Here is a 16,284-nt window from a genome sequence, read left to right as displayed (position 1 = left end):
TCAGTGACCACAACAAGTGGCTCTAACTTCTCCATGTCACTGCGTTTGCTGAAGACTACAGTTCTGCAGAGATTCCCTTTCATTGGAAGTGCCTATGTGATAATACTACATATTTGCATAATAACATTGCATTTATTGATTGCATGTTTTTTCGTAACACATTAATATTTATGTGTCCATCACTGTTCTTTTCATATAGTTATTCTCTATTACAGTATATCGGTATGTCTATTTGTCTGTCTATTTTTATCTTACCAGAGACAATGCAAAGTATCAATGAAACAGCTCTCTCTTGTCCGTCTCCTGATATAATCCAACAAGTGTAATTCCCCGCTATGTGGTCTTCAATGTTGGTTAAGACAAGAGAGGAACTTTGAGGATATTGTCTAATTCCATCCTGTCAGTGGCTGAAAGATCCATTCAGCAGCCTTCCCCATCACATTCATGTTGATAGCCATTACCTGTTTTTCTGTTAGAGGAACAATAAGACAAAAGAGTCTCTCTTAATTGTTTACAAAATACCACACATGTAAGATGAAACTGCTAAGACAGCTCCCATGGTATGGAAATCTCACCTAAAATGATGTGTTGATGGTGGATGGTAATTTGCTTGGGCATACTTCACAGAAGAAAATATAAGACCCTTACTTCAAATGCAGGAACTTTCCGAGAATACCCAGGCCTCAGAACAATAGCACCTCTGACACACACACAGAGGATGCCAGTTTATCTCTCAGAGAGAAGGTGGTTTGTGGTTTGATTTTTCCACCTCAGCATCTATAAATGGTACGCTGAGGGTGCCATTCTGTGTGTCACATGCTGTCAAATGGGCTGAGGGGTTAACACTTGATGGTGTTTTGGGCACCACCGGTGACATCAAGGCAGCACTGCCTTGCCCCTGGATTAGAAATGGAGTGATTTGTATACTGGGTCTGCGCTCTCTCTCTCTCTCTCTCTCAAATCAGTTTCTTATCTGGCCTGTAAATGGAGTGATCTCAGGGTGAAGATTAGTGCTTAATGCTGAGATGAGTTATAGGCCTCTTATAGTCAAAACGTTGCCACCTGAGACGGTGAATACACATAGGCCTATTACTCACCAACAGTGAGTCACAAGCAAACATTAGGCTGATCATTTAGGCTAGAGTATTTGAGATGAAATATATAGGAAGAGGGTTAGATTAGGCAGGTAAAGGTGACAAAATATAAAGAAACTGTATGGTACAGATTTTGGGTCATGATAACTGGGTTTTTCAGACTATGCACTGCTACCTGTTCTAGAGTTGTTTATAAAAGCTTTAAACTGTTTACCATGTTGTAAGTCGCTTTGGTTAAAAATGCGTCAGACAAATGTAATGTAATGTAGGCCTAATGTAGCCTAATGTAATGTAGGCCTAATGTAGGCTACTTTATCAATGGAAAGTGACTGTTGCCCCTTGCTTAAGTTATCCTTTGTGATAGCCTACCATCTACAACTGACATGGAGATTTCGTTCAGTAGGCTAACTGAACACGCCAGAGAAGGATCTCTCTTACATTCTGACCAGTCCTCCTGACAGACCCGACCCAGTCCAAATCCGCTGCTGTCCAAACAGTTCGCAGCTGCTTCTACCCCAGTCGGTATGTCCCTCCCATTTCGTTTGTTATTCATGGCTGACGTCTGCCTCTTCCCCCTCGCTATGGTTTCCATGTAGGTCAAATACGCTATTGGGTGTTGGACTTGCCAACCTTGTACATACTGCGATCAGTGCGATGGATATGTATGACAAATTGCAGAGAGCTGTGGAGTTTTACCTAGATCCTATACATTTCCCGTACATTCTAGCCGTCGTTGTTCTTGTGTATATTGCTCTCAAGGTAACGCAACTGGTTGTCAGGAGATACGAGGGTGCACGCGCTCTTGAGTGCTTTCCCGGACCACCTGGTCACTGGTTATTTGGGCACGTTCGTGAGGTAAGTAACTAAGTAGAGGAGATTTTTCGTTGTCTTATGTGCTTTGCTGTGATATTTTGTCATTCAAAATACATCTTAAGGAAATGCCATTGGATCTGTATTGCTTTGACTTCAGAGTAGGCTACAAAGTTGCTTGTCTGTTCAGCTGTTTTATGCAAATACGCAAAAAGGGCAAACGATGGACTGTTTTTCATAACTTACGGTTTAACCAATAAACAATTCACTGTTGAAGTTATAGTAGCTACAGTATAACGTCGCTATAAATTAGCCTTCGCAGTAATGCAGAGGACTTGTGAATATGACAGACTTCGAATCAAGATCTTGACCTTAAATGACCAGCGAGCTGAAACCAGGCTATTGCGGATAGTCTTTCAATAAGGCAGTTGATTGATCTTTGCTATGTGACCTCCTAAATTCCAAGTTATTTGATAGGCTACATGAGTGTTAGAACTATCCCAGGCATTTTGATCCTTTTCCTCTACCGACTCTTACAGTTTAAACAAGATGGAACAGATATGGACAAAATCGTGAAATGGGGAGAGGCATATCCATTCGCATTTCCTCTGTGGTTTGGGCCAGTCATTGCCTTCCTCAATATCCATCATCCATCCTATGCAAAAACGATATTAGCCTCAACAGGTGGGTGTTTGTCTCAGGCAAGTCTATGCATAAATAATGGACTTCTAAATGGTTTGAAAATACTGTTCTTCTTCCCCCACAGAGCCTAAAGATGATATCGCCTACAGGTTTCTTATCCCATGGATAGGTAGGGCACCCACAGATTGGAATGATAGTGAGCTTCATATGACAGAATTCCAGACAGCATGTGACACTGACTTTGCATTTTGAAACAATGCCATGGTGTCCTCTGAGTTTGCTGTCACATATTGCTACAAAACGGACTATAACATAACCTATAACATAAGGCGTGTACAAATGTACGAACGTTGCCTATTATTTTGCTTTTGGTTTTCCAGGTGAAGGCTTGTTGGTGTCTCATTCAAACAAGTGGTTCAGGCACAGAAGACTACTCACCCCTGGTTTTCATTATGATGTGCTAAAGCCTTACGTGAAATTGATTGCAGATTCAACTAAAGTTATGCTGGTATGTTCAAGGCCGTTAAACTGACCCTGCTATATTGTATAGGTGAGAGGGATGAGAAGAGATAGGGTATATTTGGTTTTGCTATTTAGCTCTAAAATGCAAAATCACTGAAAGCAAATTTGTTAACTTTACTCATTGACCCCTATAACCCTACGACTTTAACTTTCTCTTCCTATTGCTTCCATCTATTAGGATAAATGGGAAGCCCATGCCAAAGCAAACGAGTCATTTGAGCTTTTTCAGCATGTGAGCCTAATGACACTGGACAGCATTATGAAGTGCGCCTTCAGCTGCAACAGTAACTGCCAGACAGAAAGGTGACCGCTAACCAAACCCATCAACAGTAGTGCAACACTATGCAACAGTTTTGGAGTAATCTTAAAATATGTTTTGTAGTGTGAGACAGTGTGTGAACGGCTGAAGTGCCCTTGAGCAACCTAACCCCTTACTGCTCCCCGAGCACTGCTGTAGCAACATGAACGACATTTCCAAAATACACAAGTTAGCAGTAGGAATTAGAAGAAGTTCAGGAGTGCCAACTGTATTAACTATAATCGGTCTTCACTAGATTTGTACATTGATATTTAGACTTTGAGCTGGCTAGTTTCTGACTAAACTCTTCACTGTCCAGGTCACTGCCAAAACCTCAGTAACTCAGTGATTTACATTCTCTCTCATTGCAGTGGGACTAATGCATACATAAAAGCTGTGTATGAGCTGTGTGACCTGGTGAACCTTCGCTTCCGGGTCTATCCCTACCACAGTGATGTTATATTCCACCTCAGCCCACATGGGTACAGATTCAGGAAGGCATGCAAAATTGCACATGACCATACAGGTATCAGCAAAATATTTAAGATCTCACATTTCAATTAATTTCAATTTCAATTAATTTCAGTAATATGATACTTATTTCAATAACATGACATATAATAATATAATATAATTCTTCAAGAGGAAGTCATCAGAAGGAGAAAAGAAATATTGAAGCATGAGGGGGAACAAGAAAAAGTGCAAACAAAGAGACACATGGACTTCTTAGACATCCTCTTATGTGCAAGGGTATGTCACCTAAACCAAAACATAATCCCTGTTTATGAACTGAATTCATTTCTATCTTAATTTACAGAGTTGCAGATTTTTTTGTCTGATTGTTTGATAATGTTCCCGCCCATAATCTGTGTTCCTGATTACATAGTTATTAATTACTAATGTAATTGTAGTGTAATTGCAATGTTTTGCAATAAGTTACCCCTCCCAGTGCAATGGAAGCTGTAGCCTACATTTCACATGTTGGCTCTGTTTGAAACAGGTAAAACTGCTGCCTTTTAAGATATCTAACTCGGGAGTTAAACCTAACCTAGATATCTAAGTGCGGTTCGAAACTGCCATTTTTTTGCTAAGATTTGTCAAAATCTAGCAAGAAATACACACTGTACTATCTGATTATACCATTGTTGTAACCATTGATAGTGTCTGGTCTGATATAGGTGCCTTTTGTCAAACAACTTTCTACCATTAGCCTGCTAGCTTCCTTAAGCTAGTTTAGGTAAACCAAAGATTCTAGAGCGCTATCCAAAGTCATGCCTGATAGCTCTCTATTTAGGCAGGGAGGCAGCGAGCCGCTGCCTTCCGTTTCAAACAGAGGCGTTGTCTGACATTTCCATGTGGTTTGATTCTTCCACTTGCGTGATCTCACTTGTGAAGTCAACATTGCTTTTTACGGTGGATGTTCCCATTGTCAGGATGAGAATCAGGAGGGCCTTTCGGACGAGGACATCCGAGCCGAGGTTGACACGTTCATGTTTGAGGGCCACGACACCACGGCCAGTGGCATCTCCTGGACCCTCTACAGCCTGGCCTGCAACCCAGAGCACCAGCAGCTGTGCAGGGAGGAGATCAGCCAGGTGCTGCAGGGGAAGGACACTGTGGACTGGTACGGCCTGAGACCATGTCTGACACTCATATCCTGTGTTATAAGACTGGCTGGAGGTTTTTCATTTGTATTTTGGGTTAAGTTTGCAGTTTAATGTCTTTAATGTAAAATTGATTGATTGATTGAATTGATAAACTTGATTTTTTTACTTGTAGATAGATAGATAAATAGCCATAGATTTATTGTATGCATTGATCAGATTTGATTTTATAATGTGATCTGGGTGTTATTGTAATGTTTTGCACCACATATCTTCCCTGTGAATTAAGAATGAGCTAGCTGTATTACAGAAATGCTCTCCATAAAATTATTTTCAATTCTCAAATTGAATTGACATTCAGAATACCTTGCTTGGAAGCGTGCTTCATGAATCTTCCATGCCCAAGTCTGAGTTAAGTTTGATGTTCACCTCTGAAGTCACATTTTGATCTTTTGAACAAGTTTGATTAAACAAAGGGAATTATTTGTATCCATCTCAGGGAGGACCTGCACAAAATCCCGTACACTACCATGTGCATCAAAGAGTCTCTTCGTCTGTACCCGCCTGTACCTGGCATGGCCAGGAAACTGACCAAGCCTATGACCTTCTTCGATGGCAGGACTGTACCAGCAGGTGGGTGATCAAAGTTGTTTATTCAACTTTATTGGGCCTCTTATGCAAGGGTGTTACAGATGCTTTTGTCTTAGTGCAAGACTAGCATAAAATGGTTTAAATATTAACCCATCTGTTTGTTTGGCTGGAATAAGTATTCTGAGTCTGAGGTCATTTAAGCTGGTTAGGGTGGTCATAGTTCATGTCCTAGTTGCTTCTTTAGATAAATGAGTAAGGATATCTCATAAAAATGTCTTCTTTGAAGAATTGATTATGGACAAACATGATCATGTAATGATACATTTCAAAACCACTGTCTGTTTGAAGTGCTTTTTGTGATTGTTAAAGACTTACACTACACTGATAGATACTACACAGTTTGTATTTGGTTTAAGGGGAGTTCACTGCTCAAAAAATGTCATGTCATGTTTATGTCCTACAGGTTTTCTGGTTGGAACCACTGTTTTTGGTCTGCATAGGAATGCGACAGTCTGGGAGAACCCCCATGTAAGTGGTGCCTAGGAACTGTAATCTATAACCCCCCTAAATACCACTTTTTTCCTGGTCTGAAATATCGATTTGTAGGCAAAAACCTATAGGAGCCTGATAAAAAATGCTAATTTAAAAGAAAAGTGGTCAGACGGATTTAGAGGGTTTTGCTTCTGAACTCTTCGTTTGCACTTTGATAAAAGTCAGTCTTTCCTATGATTCATTTTAGTCATTTCATTGCTTAAAGTGGCTTAAAGTCTTTTAACTACTAATAGGGATTTGTCCTCATTAAAGATTGCCTGAAAATTTGCTTTTTTCACTGTCATGCTGACGGTTTGTTATGTGTAAATATTTGAGGTATTTAGACATGTCAGTCAAGCAGAAAGATTTGCATAAAGCATTTGAATTCTAATGTGTTATTCTAATATGAACAAATGATATGACACTGATATGAAAAAATGTTCGAATTACATTTCATCTTACACAGTCTTGGGAACCTGAAAACTAAACTAACTAGTCTCTCTTTGCCTGTGCCTGTGTTGTTGCCAGGTGTTTGACCCGCTGAGGTTTCTGCCAGAGAACTGTGCCAAAAGGTCTCCGCACGCATTTGTGCCCTTCTCAGCTGGCCCAAGGTCTGTGAGCTTGCCAGATGATGATTGGTGCCACGGCACTGTTATAGGAGAAGGCATGCAGGCACTCGCGGTGCTCAGGTTACTGTGTGAAAGAGGAGGCTACTCATTTACCTAAATGGAGTTTGGAATCATTGTGCCTTTGGCCCAGTGACGACCCTCTGCAGACAATAACTTCTCAGGTTATTGACAGTTTTGGCAGGGTGTAAGCAACTAGGGCTGCTTGTGTTGCTCTTGGGTTGTTTGAATCTGACATAAGCAGCTTTTAGTTTGGGCTTTTCCAATGGGGATACTCGTCTTTGTTGTATCTCTCTGTATTTCTACTTGTTTGAACATGATTATTTAATTGTGCTCAACAGGCTATATGAGGACATATGACTTAATTAGTACTAACGTCAAGGGCTTTTGAATCATATAGTGACTCCTTGAGATATAAATATGGCTTGGTTCACTCACAACATTGTAAATGTTAAAGTTTCCTGTAGAACAGTACAAACAAAACCAGACAGAATTCACACAGTGACCAGATTAATTAGCCTCAGACTCTTGTTTGGGTGCAATTTTTGTGGTTTTCAATGAACTTTCAACGCCACTGCCTAAGGGTTAGGATTTAATTTATTACCAAAACAAGTATTAGCCGGCTGCCTTGAAATGGAATTTGCATAAGAATGCTGAAATGTGGAAATGAGATGAAATCAAAATCAACAGAGAGGTTATCATGAGGTGGTTGCCCACCAGTGAAATTGAAAATAGGTTTATAAAAAATGAAAAGCTTCAAAGAAAGACTGCATATTATACACATTCATCATGTTCTATATTCTTGTATGCCATTTCTCATTTTCTCATATCGGTATTTAATATTAATTTCCAACCATGTTCCTATTGCACTGAGCTCTCCCCCTCCCCCCCCTTCTAAGGAACTGCATTGGCCAGAACTTCGCCATGAATGAGATGAAGGTGGCAGTCTGTCTGACCCTGAGGAAGTACGAGCTCATGGCCGACCCAGACAACAAGCCCAAGATGTTGCCGCGCCTGGTGCTGCGCTCCCTCAACGGCATTTACCTGAAGGTCAAACACCTGGAGCTGGAGCCCTGAGCCATGCCTTGCTATCCAGGAGGGTAGATACAGTACACAGACTCGGTATCCAACACATGGATTCATTAGCCAGTGAACCTAACGCTAAACTGGGAGTGCACTTGAGTGCAAACATCCGCCAAGGCCAATAGTCCACTCTTGTCATAAAATCTCGGAAGTGCAAGAAAATCTTTATCCACATCTGCTGTTTTAATAGGCCCATGCTACACACTCTTTCACCAGTTTCATGAAATCAACCTGGTAGTTTTTGTATAATTCCATTGACCGAAATAAACAGTGGAGATAAAAATATGGATGTTTTACAAAGCCCTGTTTGAAAGCAGAATTAATATATCTTTATTAAGGAAATTTAATAGCAAGCTCAGTGTATAATATGTATATACAGTACTAACAAAGCAATCATTTATATTGTTGAAAATGGAAAATTGTTTGTATTTCTATGGAATTCAAAGTCTGTAAATTGATTTGAAAAGATTGTGAAAAGTTCTGCTTTTAGGCATGTTGCATTTTACTGCTTTGGAATAGTCCTGCCAGTTATGTTTAATTTGATGTTTGAATAACACTCATTCTTCCACTTAGTGTGTTTAGTTTCTAGTTTATTGCCACTGTTGCCACAGCATTCGATTCCAATGCTATTAGATTACCTACTTTCATTTAAAACCTAATTAAGCAAACAACATTATGTAGAGTGATGCAATAACCTGTTATTGTTATTTAGAAACTTTATTGAAATAGAAAAAAAACATACGTCATTCCAAATGATTTCACATTGCCACATTCCCATCCCTCTCCGTGATGGGAAAATAGAAATCAAATTTCCCCCCCATCATCTCTACCACCTGTTGCCTAATGTCTCTGTCGCTGGAATGCATCCAGAAAAAGGGAAAAAGCCCAGCCACTGATGTTCCCCGTCTGCTCAGTGGGGACTTTTCCTGAGATACGGTATTGTTCATACTGTGTCTCAGGGAATTACTCCCTACAAATAATTACAAGGCATCAGGCATGGTATTTGACAAGATGAGCCATATTAAATTAATGTATTTCATTCAATTAATTAATTTATTTCTCTAATCAGCCAAAATAAATGTTATGGAACAGTACTGTAAGACTAATTAGGTTCCGTCCAAAGCTCCTCATTGCAACCTCATGTTTTTAACTCTCCCTAGTCTCAGTCCATTATTCACTCGTTGGTAGACATGTTTCTTTATGTATGCCTAAAAGTACTTTGTCTGGGCAAAGCTTGGGAACAGAACTGGAGGAGATGGTATTCTGAATGGTGAGCAGAAGCTGAGAACAAACAGTGCTGCTTTCATCAACAACACATCTCTAATACTAAGGTTGTGTTGAGGAAAGAGCTTTTGAAATGGGTAAAAATGAACACCTTATACGATCACATCTTAAAGCTGTTGTGTCTACTTGAGTCTGCCACCTCAACCCACAGAATCGCAAACTCCTCTCCTTGCACAAGTGTGCGGTTTAGCAATACACATCGCCTTACTGCAGTTTAATTGAACCTTACGTCAGAAGACATTTAATGTTCAGAAGGCCTATGTATGACAGTCTTGAATGGACAATGCCATGTCAGACTCTGTAATTGTCAGGAATGTATGCTGTGACAGTGTTGTAACATCTGATGCAAGCGATCACGTGGTTCACATATATTGCCGTGCATGATTTGATTAACCAAGTGGAGTCACACCGGCTTGTCCAGTGGACCCGAGAGATATTTCAATATTTTGGAGCTCAAAACAAAACTTTCATTTTATATGTACCAAAAATCACTAGTGACACTATAGAATTGTTAAAAAATGACAAATGTGTTTATTTGCTCTCAGACGTATCAAAGACACACTGGACACTATGTCCGACAAAACAAAAGTTTTCATTTACACAGCCATTATGAGGAGAACGTGTAGGTGTTTGGTGTTTTTTGTAGTATGTTTCCAAGTACCAGAGCAGACCAAGTTAAGTTCAAATAAGGATGTTTTTCCTTAAGTTCACTTGTAAGTGAGCCAGCCCAGCCCACAATGCCCAACATTGGTAAGACTCAACTACTCCGGAAGGTTGTGTTGCTCACAGCACCATCTTGTGGATGCAAAAAAAATCATTCAAATAACGGTTTCCTGTCTGGGGAGTGTTTGGCTTGCACTCTTCACTGCTGTCCTCAACGGTCCATTTTGTTGAGGTCAGTACGGTTGTTGACCACAGATGTCTTCACTTTCAGACACTCCACTTGACATTTCAATCCACTGGTCTTGGAGAACTGGCTTTGTTAACATATGGTATATTTTGTCCTTTGTATGTATAGAGAGGACAAAGTATGAAATAGCTAAAGAAATTAAGTACAAATTACACAAATTAACCATCAAGAAAATATAACCTTAAAGAGACCCAAACACACAAGTCACAGTGAGGCCATCCCTGACTGAGTCCGAGTGCAGATATATAACTACCATTCATAGCACTCTACTACATGAAGGAATACCCATGAGCCTTTTGATGCAAGCAACCTGCAAAGATTCATGGGGGTGCAACACTGTACATGTTAAAAAGTCCTCAATAAAACAAAACTAAAATGGTGTCAAAACCACAGGGTTATCGAGAGTCAGAAATCACATGGCGACCTCGTCACAGTCTTGTACGTAATTGATATGATGGGGTTAGGGGAAACAGACCAATCATGGTCCTTGCGATGGATGACAACAGATGGAATGCAATCAAGTGTCACTCATTGGCTAATACAAGTTTCTGGAGCAAGTTTCACACCCCACCCCACCCCATAACAAAGTGAGACAAACCCTGTATAAATAGATCTGTGTAAAAAATATGTGAAAAAAGTCAGTCCATAAACTGCCGCCTCCCTGTTCTTCAATACTCCTCCTTGTGCCATCCCTATGAAGTGTCCACCCACGCGAGACAGCGCCGACGCCCCATTGGCTAAATGAGCAGCGAGGGGGTGGGCTTCTTCCCGGGCCACGCCTCCTTGGCATACTTCTTCTTGCGTGGCTCGTTGAGGGCCTCGGGTGGGTAGAGCCCCGTCACTGGGGTGGGGTTGAGGGTGATGGGCGGCAGCTGAGGCTCGGGGGCCAGGTCCACCTCTGGCGCGGGGTTGGGCAGGGGCAGCGGCAGCCCCCCGAGGATGGTGGCCCCGGGGTGCCCCTCCTGGTGGCTGGGTGGCAGATCGGAGTAAAGCCCACCCCGGGAGCCGAGGCTGAGGGTGTGTGAGCGAGGCACCGAGTCGTCCAGGCCGAGTGCATTCTGGTAACCGTCCAGTTTCTTCTTCTGTGGCAGAAAAAAAAGAAGGTCAGAAGCAGAAGTGAAAGCGGCCTTACTGAAGACGAGTTACTCACCCTACTGGCATTAATTATCAGCTTCTGTTTAACTATCAACACACTTCCCGCATTTTGCAAATTCAGTACAGTACTTCAGTTCCCTTATATGGGAAAAGATGGCAGAGGTCCATTTCAGTATAAGTATATATACTCTTTTGATCCCGTGAGGGAAATTTGGTCTATGCATTTAACCCAATCCATGAATTAGTGAAACACAGCAGTGTGTGAGGTGAAGCACACACTAATCCCGGCGCAGTGAGCTATCTGCAACCACAGCGGCGCTCAGGGAGCAGTGAGGGATTAGGTGTCTTGCTCAAGGGCACTTCAGCCGTGGCCCACTGGTCGGGGCTCGAACCGGCAACCCTCCGGTTACAAGTCCAGAGTGCTAACCAGTGGGCCACGGCTGCCCGTATTTTCAGACCGTATAGGAAGCTCAATATTTAATTTTCATCAGCGAGGTCCAAAACCACTGTGACTGTGCTCTCATAAGCGAGGCCGTTTCTGTCTCCTTAAGTCTCACCTTCATAGGAACCACTGCAGTCTGCACCATGTTCCTGAAGCGTCCAACTGATGGGTCTATGTCCTCTGCAACCATGCAGAATGCACAGTGGTTAGCACACATGAAATGTCAAGTCACACTCTGCTAAGGCCAAAATAGCATGCTTCATATAGCATCAGCTTCATTTCAGTAATTTCCTCCATGACGATTCATTTCTCCATGGCTGTTATCTTTCATGGCATTTAAAAAGGTACCGTGTATAGAATATGTTTTGTCTGAAAATACAAAGTGACCTACAAAAGCAGTAGTATGTGAAGAAATAACCGTTTTGCAACATCAAAACAGCTTATGTTCATACCTGGGTTGATGATCTCGTCGTCCTCCTTAAAGGCCACCCGGGAGTTTCTGCGCTTTCTCTTGGGCCGCTGGATGTCCAGGTTGCCCTCCTCGATGGTCAGGCTGGAGATGCGCTTGTTGTGGGCCGTGTTGAACTCGGTCAGATTCTAACACAGAGCAAAACATCACTGAGCAACCCTGGGAATCACGGAGTGCCTCGCAATACAACACTGTCACAAGACAGTATAAGTAAGTATAAGTATTAAGTATATATACTCTTTTGATCCCGTGAGGGAAATTTGATCTCTGCCTTTATCCCAATCCGTGAATTAGTGGAACACACTCAGCACACAGTGAACACACAGTGAGGTGAAGCACACACTAATCCCGGCGCAGTGAGCTGCCTGCAACAACAGCGGCGCTCGGGGAGCAGTTAGGTGCCTTGCTCAAGGGCACTTCAGCCGCGCCTACTGGTCGGGGAGCGAACCAGCAACCCTCCGGTTACAAGTCCGAAGCGCTAACCAGTAGGCCACGGCTGCCCTATTGCCGTTGCAATACAACACTGCCACAAGACATTGCCCAGAGTACATTGCGATACAACAGTGCCACAAGACGATGCCCACTACAACGATAGCATCAGGAGACAGCAATTCTGTACTACTATGGAACTGCAGTACTAAGAATTGTGTGGTACCAGGTAAGGAAATCATCTACGATATATACAAAATCTGTAATTTGCCAACTTTTACATTTTTTTGCATGCACTATTGAGGGTGTTGTGCTGTTGCTTTTGGCTTTCTTGCACACAGGACTTCAGAAGGTGCGTTTTTTCCTATACGCTTCAGTACAAAACAAGAGCTATATATTTGGTGCTAAGAGTGAACAGGCACACTTTTAGTCATACAGCAGTTTTCCCCTTGCAAAGAACTCAAGCCTCAAGCACACGCACACATGCATTAAAATAAAAAGTAAAGTAAAAATAACCACCAGCTGTCTCTCTCACACGCACAAGATAAAACCCCTTTCTCTCCGTCTCTCAAGGCCAATACAGCCTGCATGCATATACAATGCTGTACAATACTGTGTAATTAAACAAACATAAAATCTCAAGTATACAGCTTCTCTCCCATACATATACAACAAATCACACACTCGGACAGTATACTCAAACAGTCTCATACGCACACACAAACACATTCTCACACAGAAACACATAACAACTCACACATGCACATTCACAATCGAATAAGAAACACACACACATCCACAATCTAATAAGAAAAACACACACACATTCACAATCTAATAAGAAACACACACACATACACACACACACACACACCTCCAGCTCAGTCTCCTCCTCTGGTAACCCTAGGAGGCCCTTGAGCTCCTCGTCCTCCCCAGCCTTGCTGTCTCCTGGTGCCGCCCCGGGCTGGCTCTGAGGCTTCTCTCTTATGGTGTAGAAGCGCGTGGAGGCCCCAAACGACATGGTGGAGTCGATAGGCACCTGCTGGGGCTTATGAGGCTCCAGCCGAATGTGGCCCAAAAATGTACCGTGTGCTGAGGACAACCACAGACCAATTAAAAGGCATTAAAAAAAGGCTCCAATCTCATCTTTACATGACCGTATACTCCCTTTTAACCCTTGACAAATTATCACTTCAGAATGCATATGATGTATTTTAAATGATGAGCGTTAATGTTAAATTTGCTGACAAACAGCTTGACAGCCTGGTATTGATTCATTAGCCGTACAAAACCGTATTGTTAGTGTTCTATCAAGAATTTTACATCTCTGAAATGTACAAATGATAAACTAGATTAACCCTAGAGACAGAATTCTCATATCTGCCATTCTAAACTGCACCTATACTCCCTCAAGAACAACCTTCCCCATTCACGTCTTAAGGTCAATCCAATGGCCTTTTTTAGCTATAAGCGTGCTAGAGAACTGTGATGCAGCGTCCAGTTAAAGATGTGCGAGAGCCCACTCACTGCTGTTGAGGTCGATAAGGAACACCCTTTTGAGGTGTTTGTGGTACACCAGAGCGGCATGCGCGCGGGAGCATGACTGATGGTCAATGGTGAAATCACACATGTCCGGGTTCCTCCCGAACAGGTAGAACTTCTTCTCATCGATTATGAGTTTCTGCACAAAACACATGCGTGAAATGAGGAAGCACTGGGCCCAAACAGTGCAGTCTCATACAGAGATGACATTATAAATTAGGTTTACCTCAACATGTTACCCTATGAAAAGCATACATAAAACACAACTAAAGAAGCAAAAGGACATACAATAATTATACATCAAATCAATCATATACATGTAATCACATCAGTGTTTCCCACAGAATTGTATTCTATTTGTGGTGGTAGGTTTGCAGAATTAACTTGAATGCAACAGTTTTTAACAAATTAGCGCAGCGTGGTTATGATGCTAACCAGATTAAAGCACAATGTAGTACAACCTGGAAAATCATTGTGTGGTGATCAATATTGATATTGTGGTGGGCCGCCACAAATAAGTCAATGTATGGGAAACACTGCACATAAACAAATATATCAACGTAACAGACTGATGAGTGTGTCAGTCATTGTTCCGCGAGTCATAACACAGAGCACGTCTTCACACTCTGAGCTTAAATCTTGCTGGGTTTTATCTAGCACTTCTCTTGACCCAACAGCCACATCTAAACAGACACCAAAGTGCAAGCACTTGTGGGCTGCTGACTGTCAGGTTAGTATCGAGTGCAGGGAAGGGAGGGGGAGGGGGCGGGGGTCCAGACTCACAGTCCACAGACTCCTATAATGGTAGTTTTCAAATATCACATGCACTTGAAATCATAAAATCATTAAACGGTGGATTCAATCAATGACTGGATGTAATGTTGGAAGTTCTAAGTCTACAGACACCTTAGCCTGAAAATAACTTGAGGTCCAATTTACATGGAGAATGGGAAATGTGGGGGAAATGGGGTAACCAATCTCTGTTAAACCAACTAAGGCAGATGTACACAAATGGAGAAAAATCTGCATACACACGCTTGTCGAAGCACACAAGTACTAACTGTATTATCGACAGTGTCGGTGCCGAACTGCACATCCTACCTCAACGAGTTTATCTCCTTTCACTACGTCCAGATGAAGTCCAGGAGGGGGCTTCCCTGCCCTGAAAGAAAAAAAAAAACATGTAAATATTTGCAGCATTGCACATGCCCTTCCCTGTCCCACGGTCAGAATTATTGTATATAACGAGAATGTTGAAAACAGCTTTAATAACTGATTATCCGTATTTTTAGTTGCCACAAGGTACAAACAAGGGGGCTGTAAAAGTGTAACGTTAAGAAATATTCTGCTCACTAAGTTAAAGCTGACGATTAAACAAAACTGTTATCTTGCATTGCCTTGCATGTTGCGAATTGAGATCACTTCATATAGCCTACAATGCTATAAACTGTTTCACTATGCATAAACTGATTAAATATTTTGCCAATTGAAAGATTAAGATTAAGAAGCAACGTTTCTCGGAAAGTATATGAAATTAGTAATTACAACAGAATTATTCCTGAATACTCTGATACTGAATACTCTCTGTGTGCATGGTCCTAGCAAGCTAAGTTTACTTTGCTAGCTACTTAGCTAACAAGGGACCTGGTATCTATGCACATCTAACCGCTCTCCAGGCACATAGAAGTTTTCATTTCCAACAGATATGTAATTCGATAATAAACTCGAGTGCATTTTACACTGGTGAGACTCACCACGAAGGACATTCAAAATTCGGTATATTAACGTCAGCTTTGGTGTTAGCCATTTCGCTTCATTCTTCATTCACAAGAAGAATCGAAATGCATGCTGGGTCTATTTCGGAAGTGCATGCAGTCTAAGAAAATGGGATATGTAGTTCTACAATGCCATCACTGCAGGCAGTATAGCAAGAAGTTATCACCTTATTTAAATACAGGATTATGGTTATTAAAGACTGATAATCGACTCTGCTTGGCCTAATTTAGCCTAAACCTGCCACTCAGTGCGATGATAATTTAGATTAGGCCTATTAGTTCTTACATGACATGCAGTGAAGCTTATTTTCAATTTGATCAATCGACCTTTCTATTTTGAAGCCTTTAGGAAATAGCAGTATATTGGTTATAGAATCATTTTGAAAAGCTATCTCGATAATAACATTTCAAACAGTAAAGCCAAGCTTCAACCTACAAATAAGCCTCGACTAACTTCTATCTCAGGACTTGAGGTAAACCATTGCAAAATAGTCTAGCCTAGATAAATATCACTTAAAATGTGAGGCCTACCAAAGA

The 16,284-nt window shown here is 41.6% G+C and overlaps 2 protein-coding genes and 1 non-coding gene across 3 annotated transcripts; 1 reads left to right on the top strand and 2 right to left on the bottom strand.

Annotated features, from left to right (window-relative positions):
- Nucleotides 1-1,668: 1,668 nt before the first annotated feature.
- On the top strand, nt 1,669-8,556 carry cyp4t8 (cytochrome P450, family 4, subfamily T, polypeptide 8). Its single transcript, XM_076280502.1, has 12 exons — nt 1,669-1,949; nt 2,444-2,588; nt 2,671-2,715; nt 2,927-3,054; nt 3,247-3,371; nt 3,738-3,892; nt 4,010-4,116; nt 4,800-4,990; nt 5,470-5,603; nt 6,025-6,089; nt 6,621-6,703; nt 7,618-8,556. The coding sequence occupies exons 1-12, from the start codon at nt 1,749-1,751 to the stop codon at nt 7,793-7,795; spliced, it is 1,557 nt and encodes a 518-aa protein (XP_076136617.1). The 5' UTR covers nt 1,669-1,748; the 3' UTR covers nt 7,796-8,556.
- A 1,034-nt stretch (nt 8,557-9,590) lies between these two features.
- On the bottom strand, nt 9,591-15,808 carry ppp1r8b (protein phosphatase 1, regulatory subunit 8b). Its single transcript, XM_076280503.1, has 7 exons — nt 15,727-15,808; nt 15,074-15,134; nt 13,958-14,111; nt 13,305-13,522; nt 11,985-12,129; nt 11,648-11,712; nt 9,591-11,077 (listed from the first exon to the last, which is right to left on the bottom strand). The coding sequence occupies exons 1-7, from the start codon at nt 15,777-15,779 to the stop codon at nt 10,733-10,735; spliced, it is 1,041 nt and encodes a 346-aa protein (XP_076136618.1). The 5' UTR covers nt 15,780-15,808; the 3' UTR covers nt 9,591-10,732.
- LOC143119720 (small Cajal body-specific RNA 1) lies at nt 14,558-14,719 on the bottom strand. Its single transcript, XR_012986323.1, has one exon.
- Nucleotides 15,809-16,284: the final 476 nt, after the last annotated feature.

The sequence above is a fragment of the Alosa pseudoharengus genome, unplaced genomic scaffold (assembly GCF_046254945.1).
Source record: "Alosa pseudoharengus isolate Yale_2024_CS ecotype anadromous, Long Island Sound unplaced genomic scaffold, YU_APseudo_1.1 YU_APseudo_1.1_scf_12, whole genome shotgun sequence".
Classification (NCBI taxonomy): Eukaryota; Metazoa; Chordata; class Actinopteri; order Clupeiformes; family Clupeidae; genus Alosa; species Alosa pseudoharengus.
This window is presented reverse-complemented; position numbering and strand designations above follow the sequence as displayed.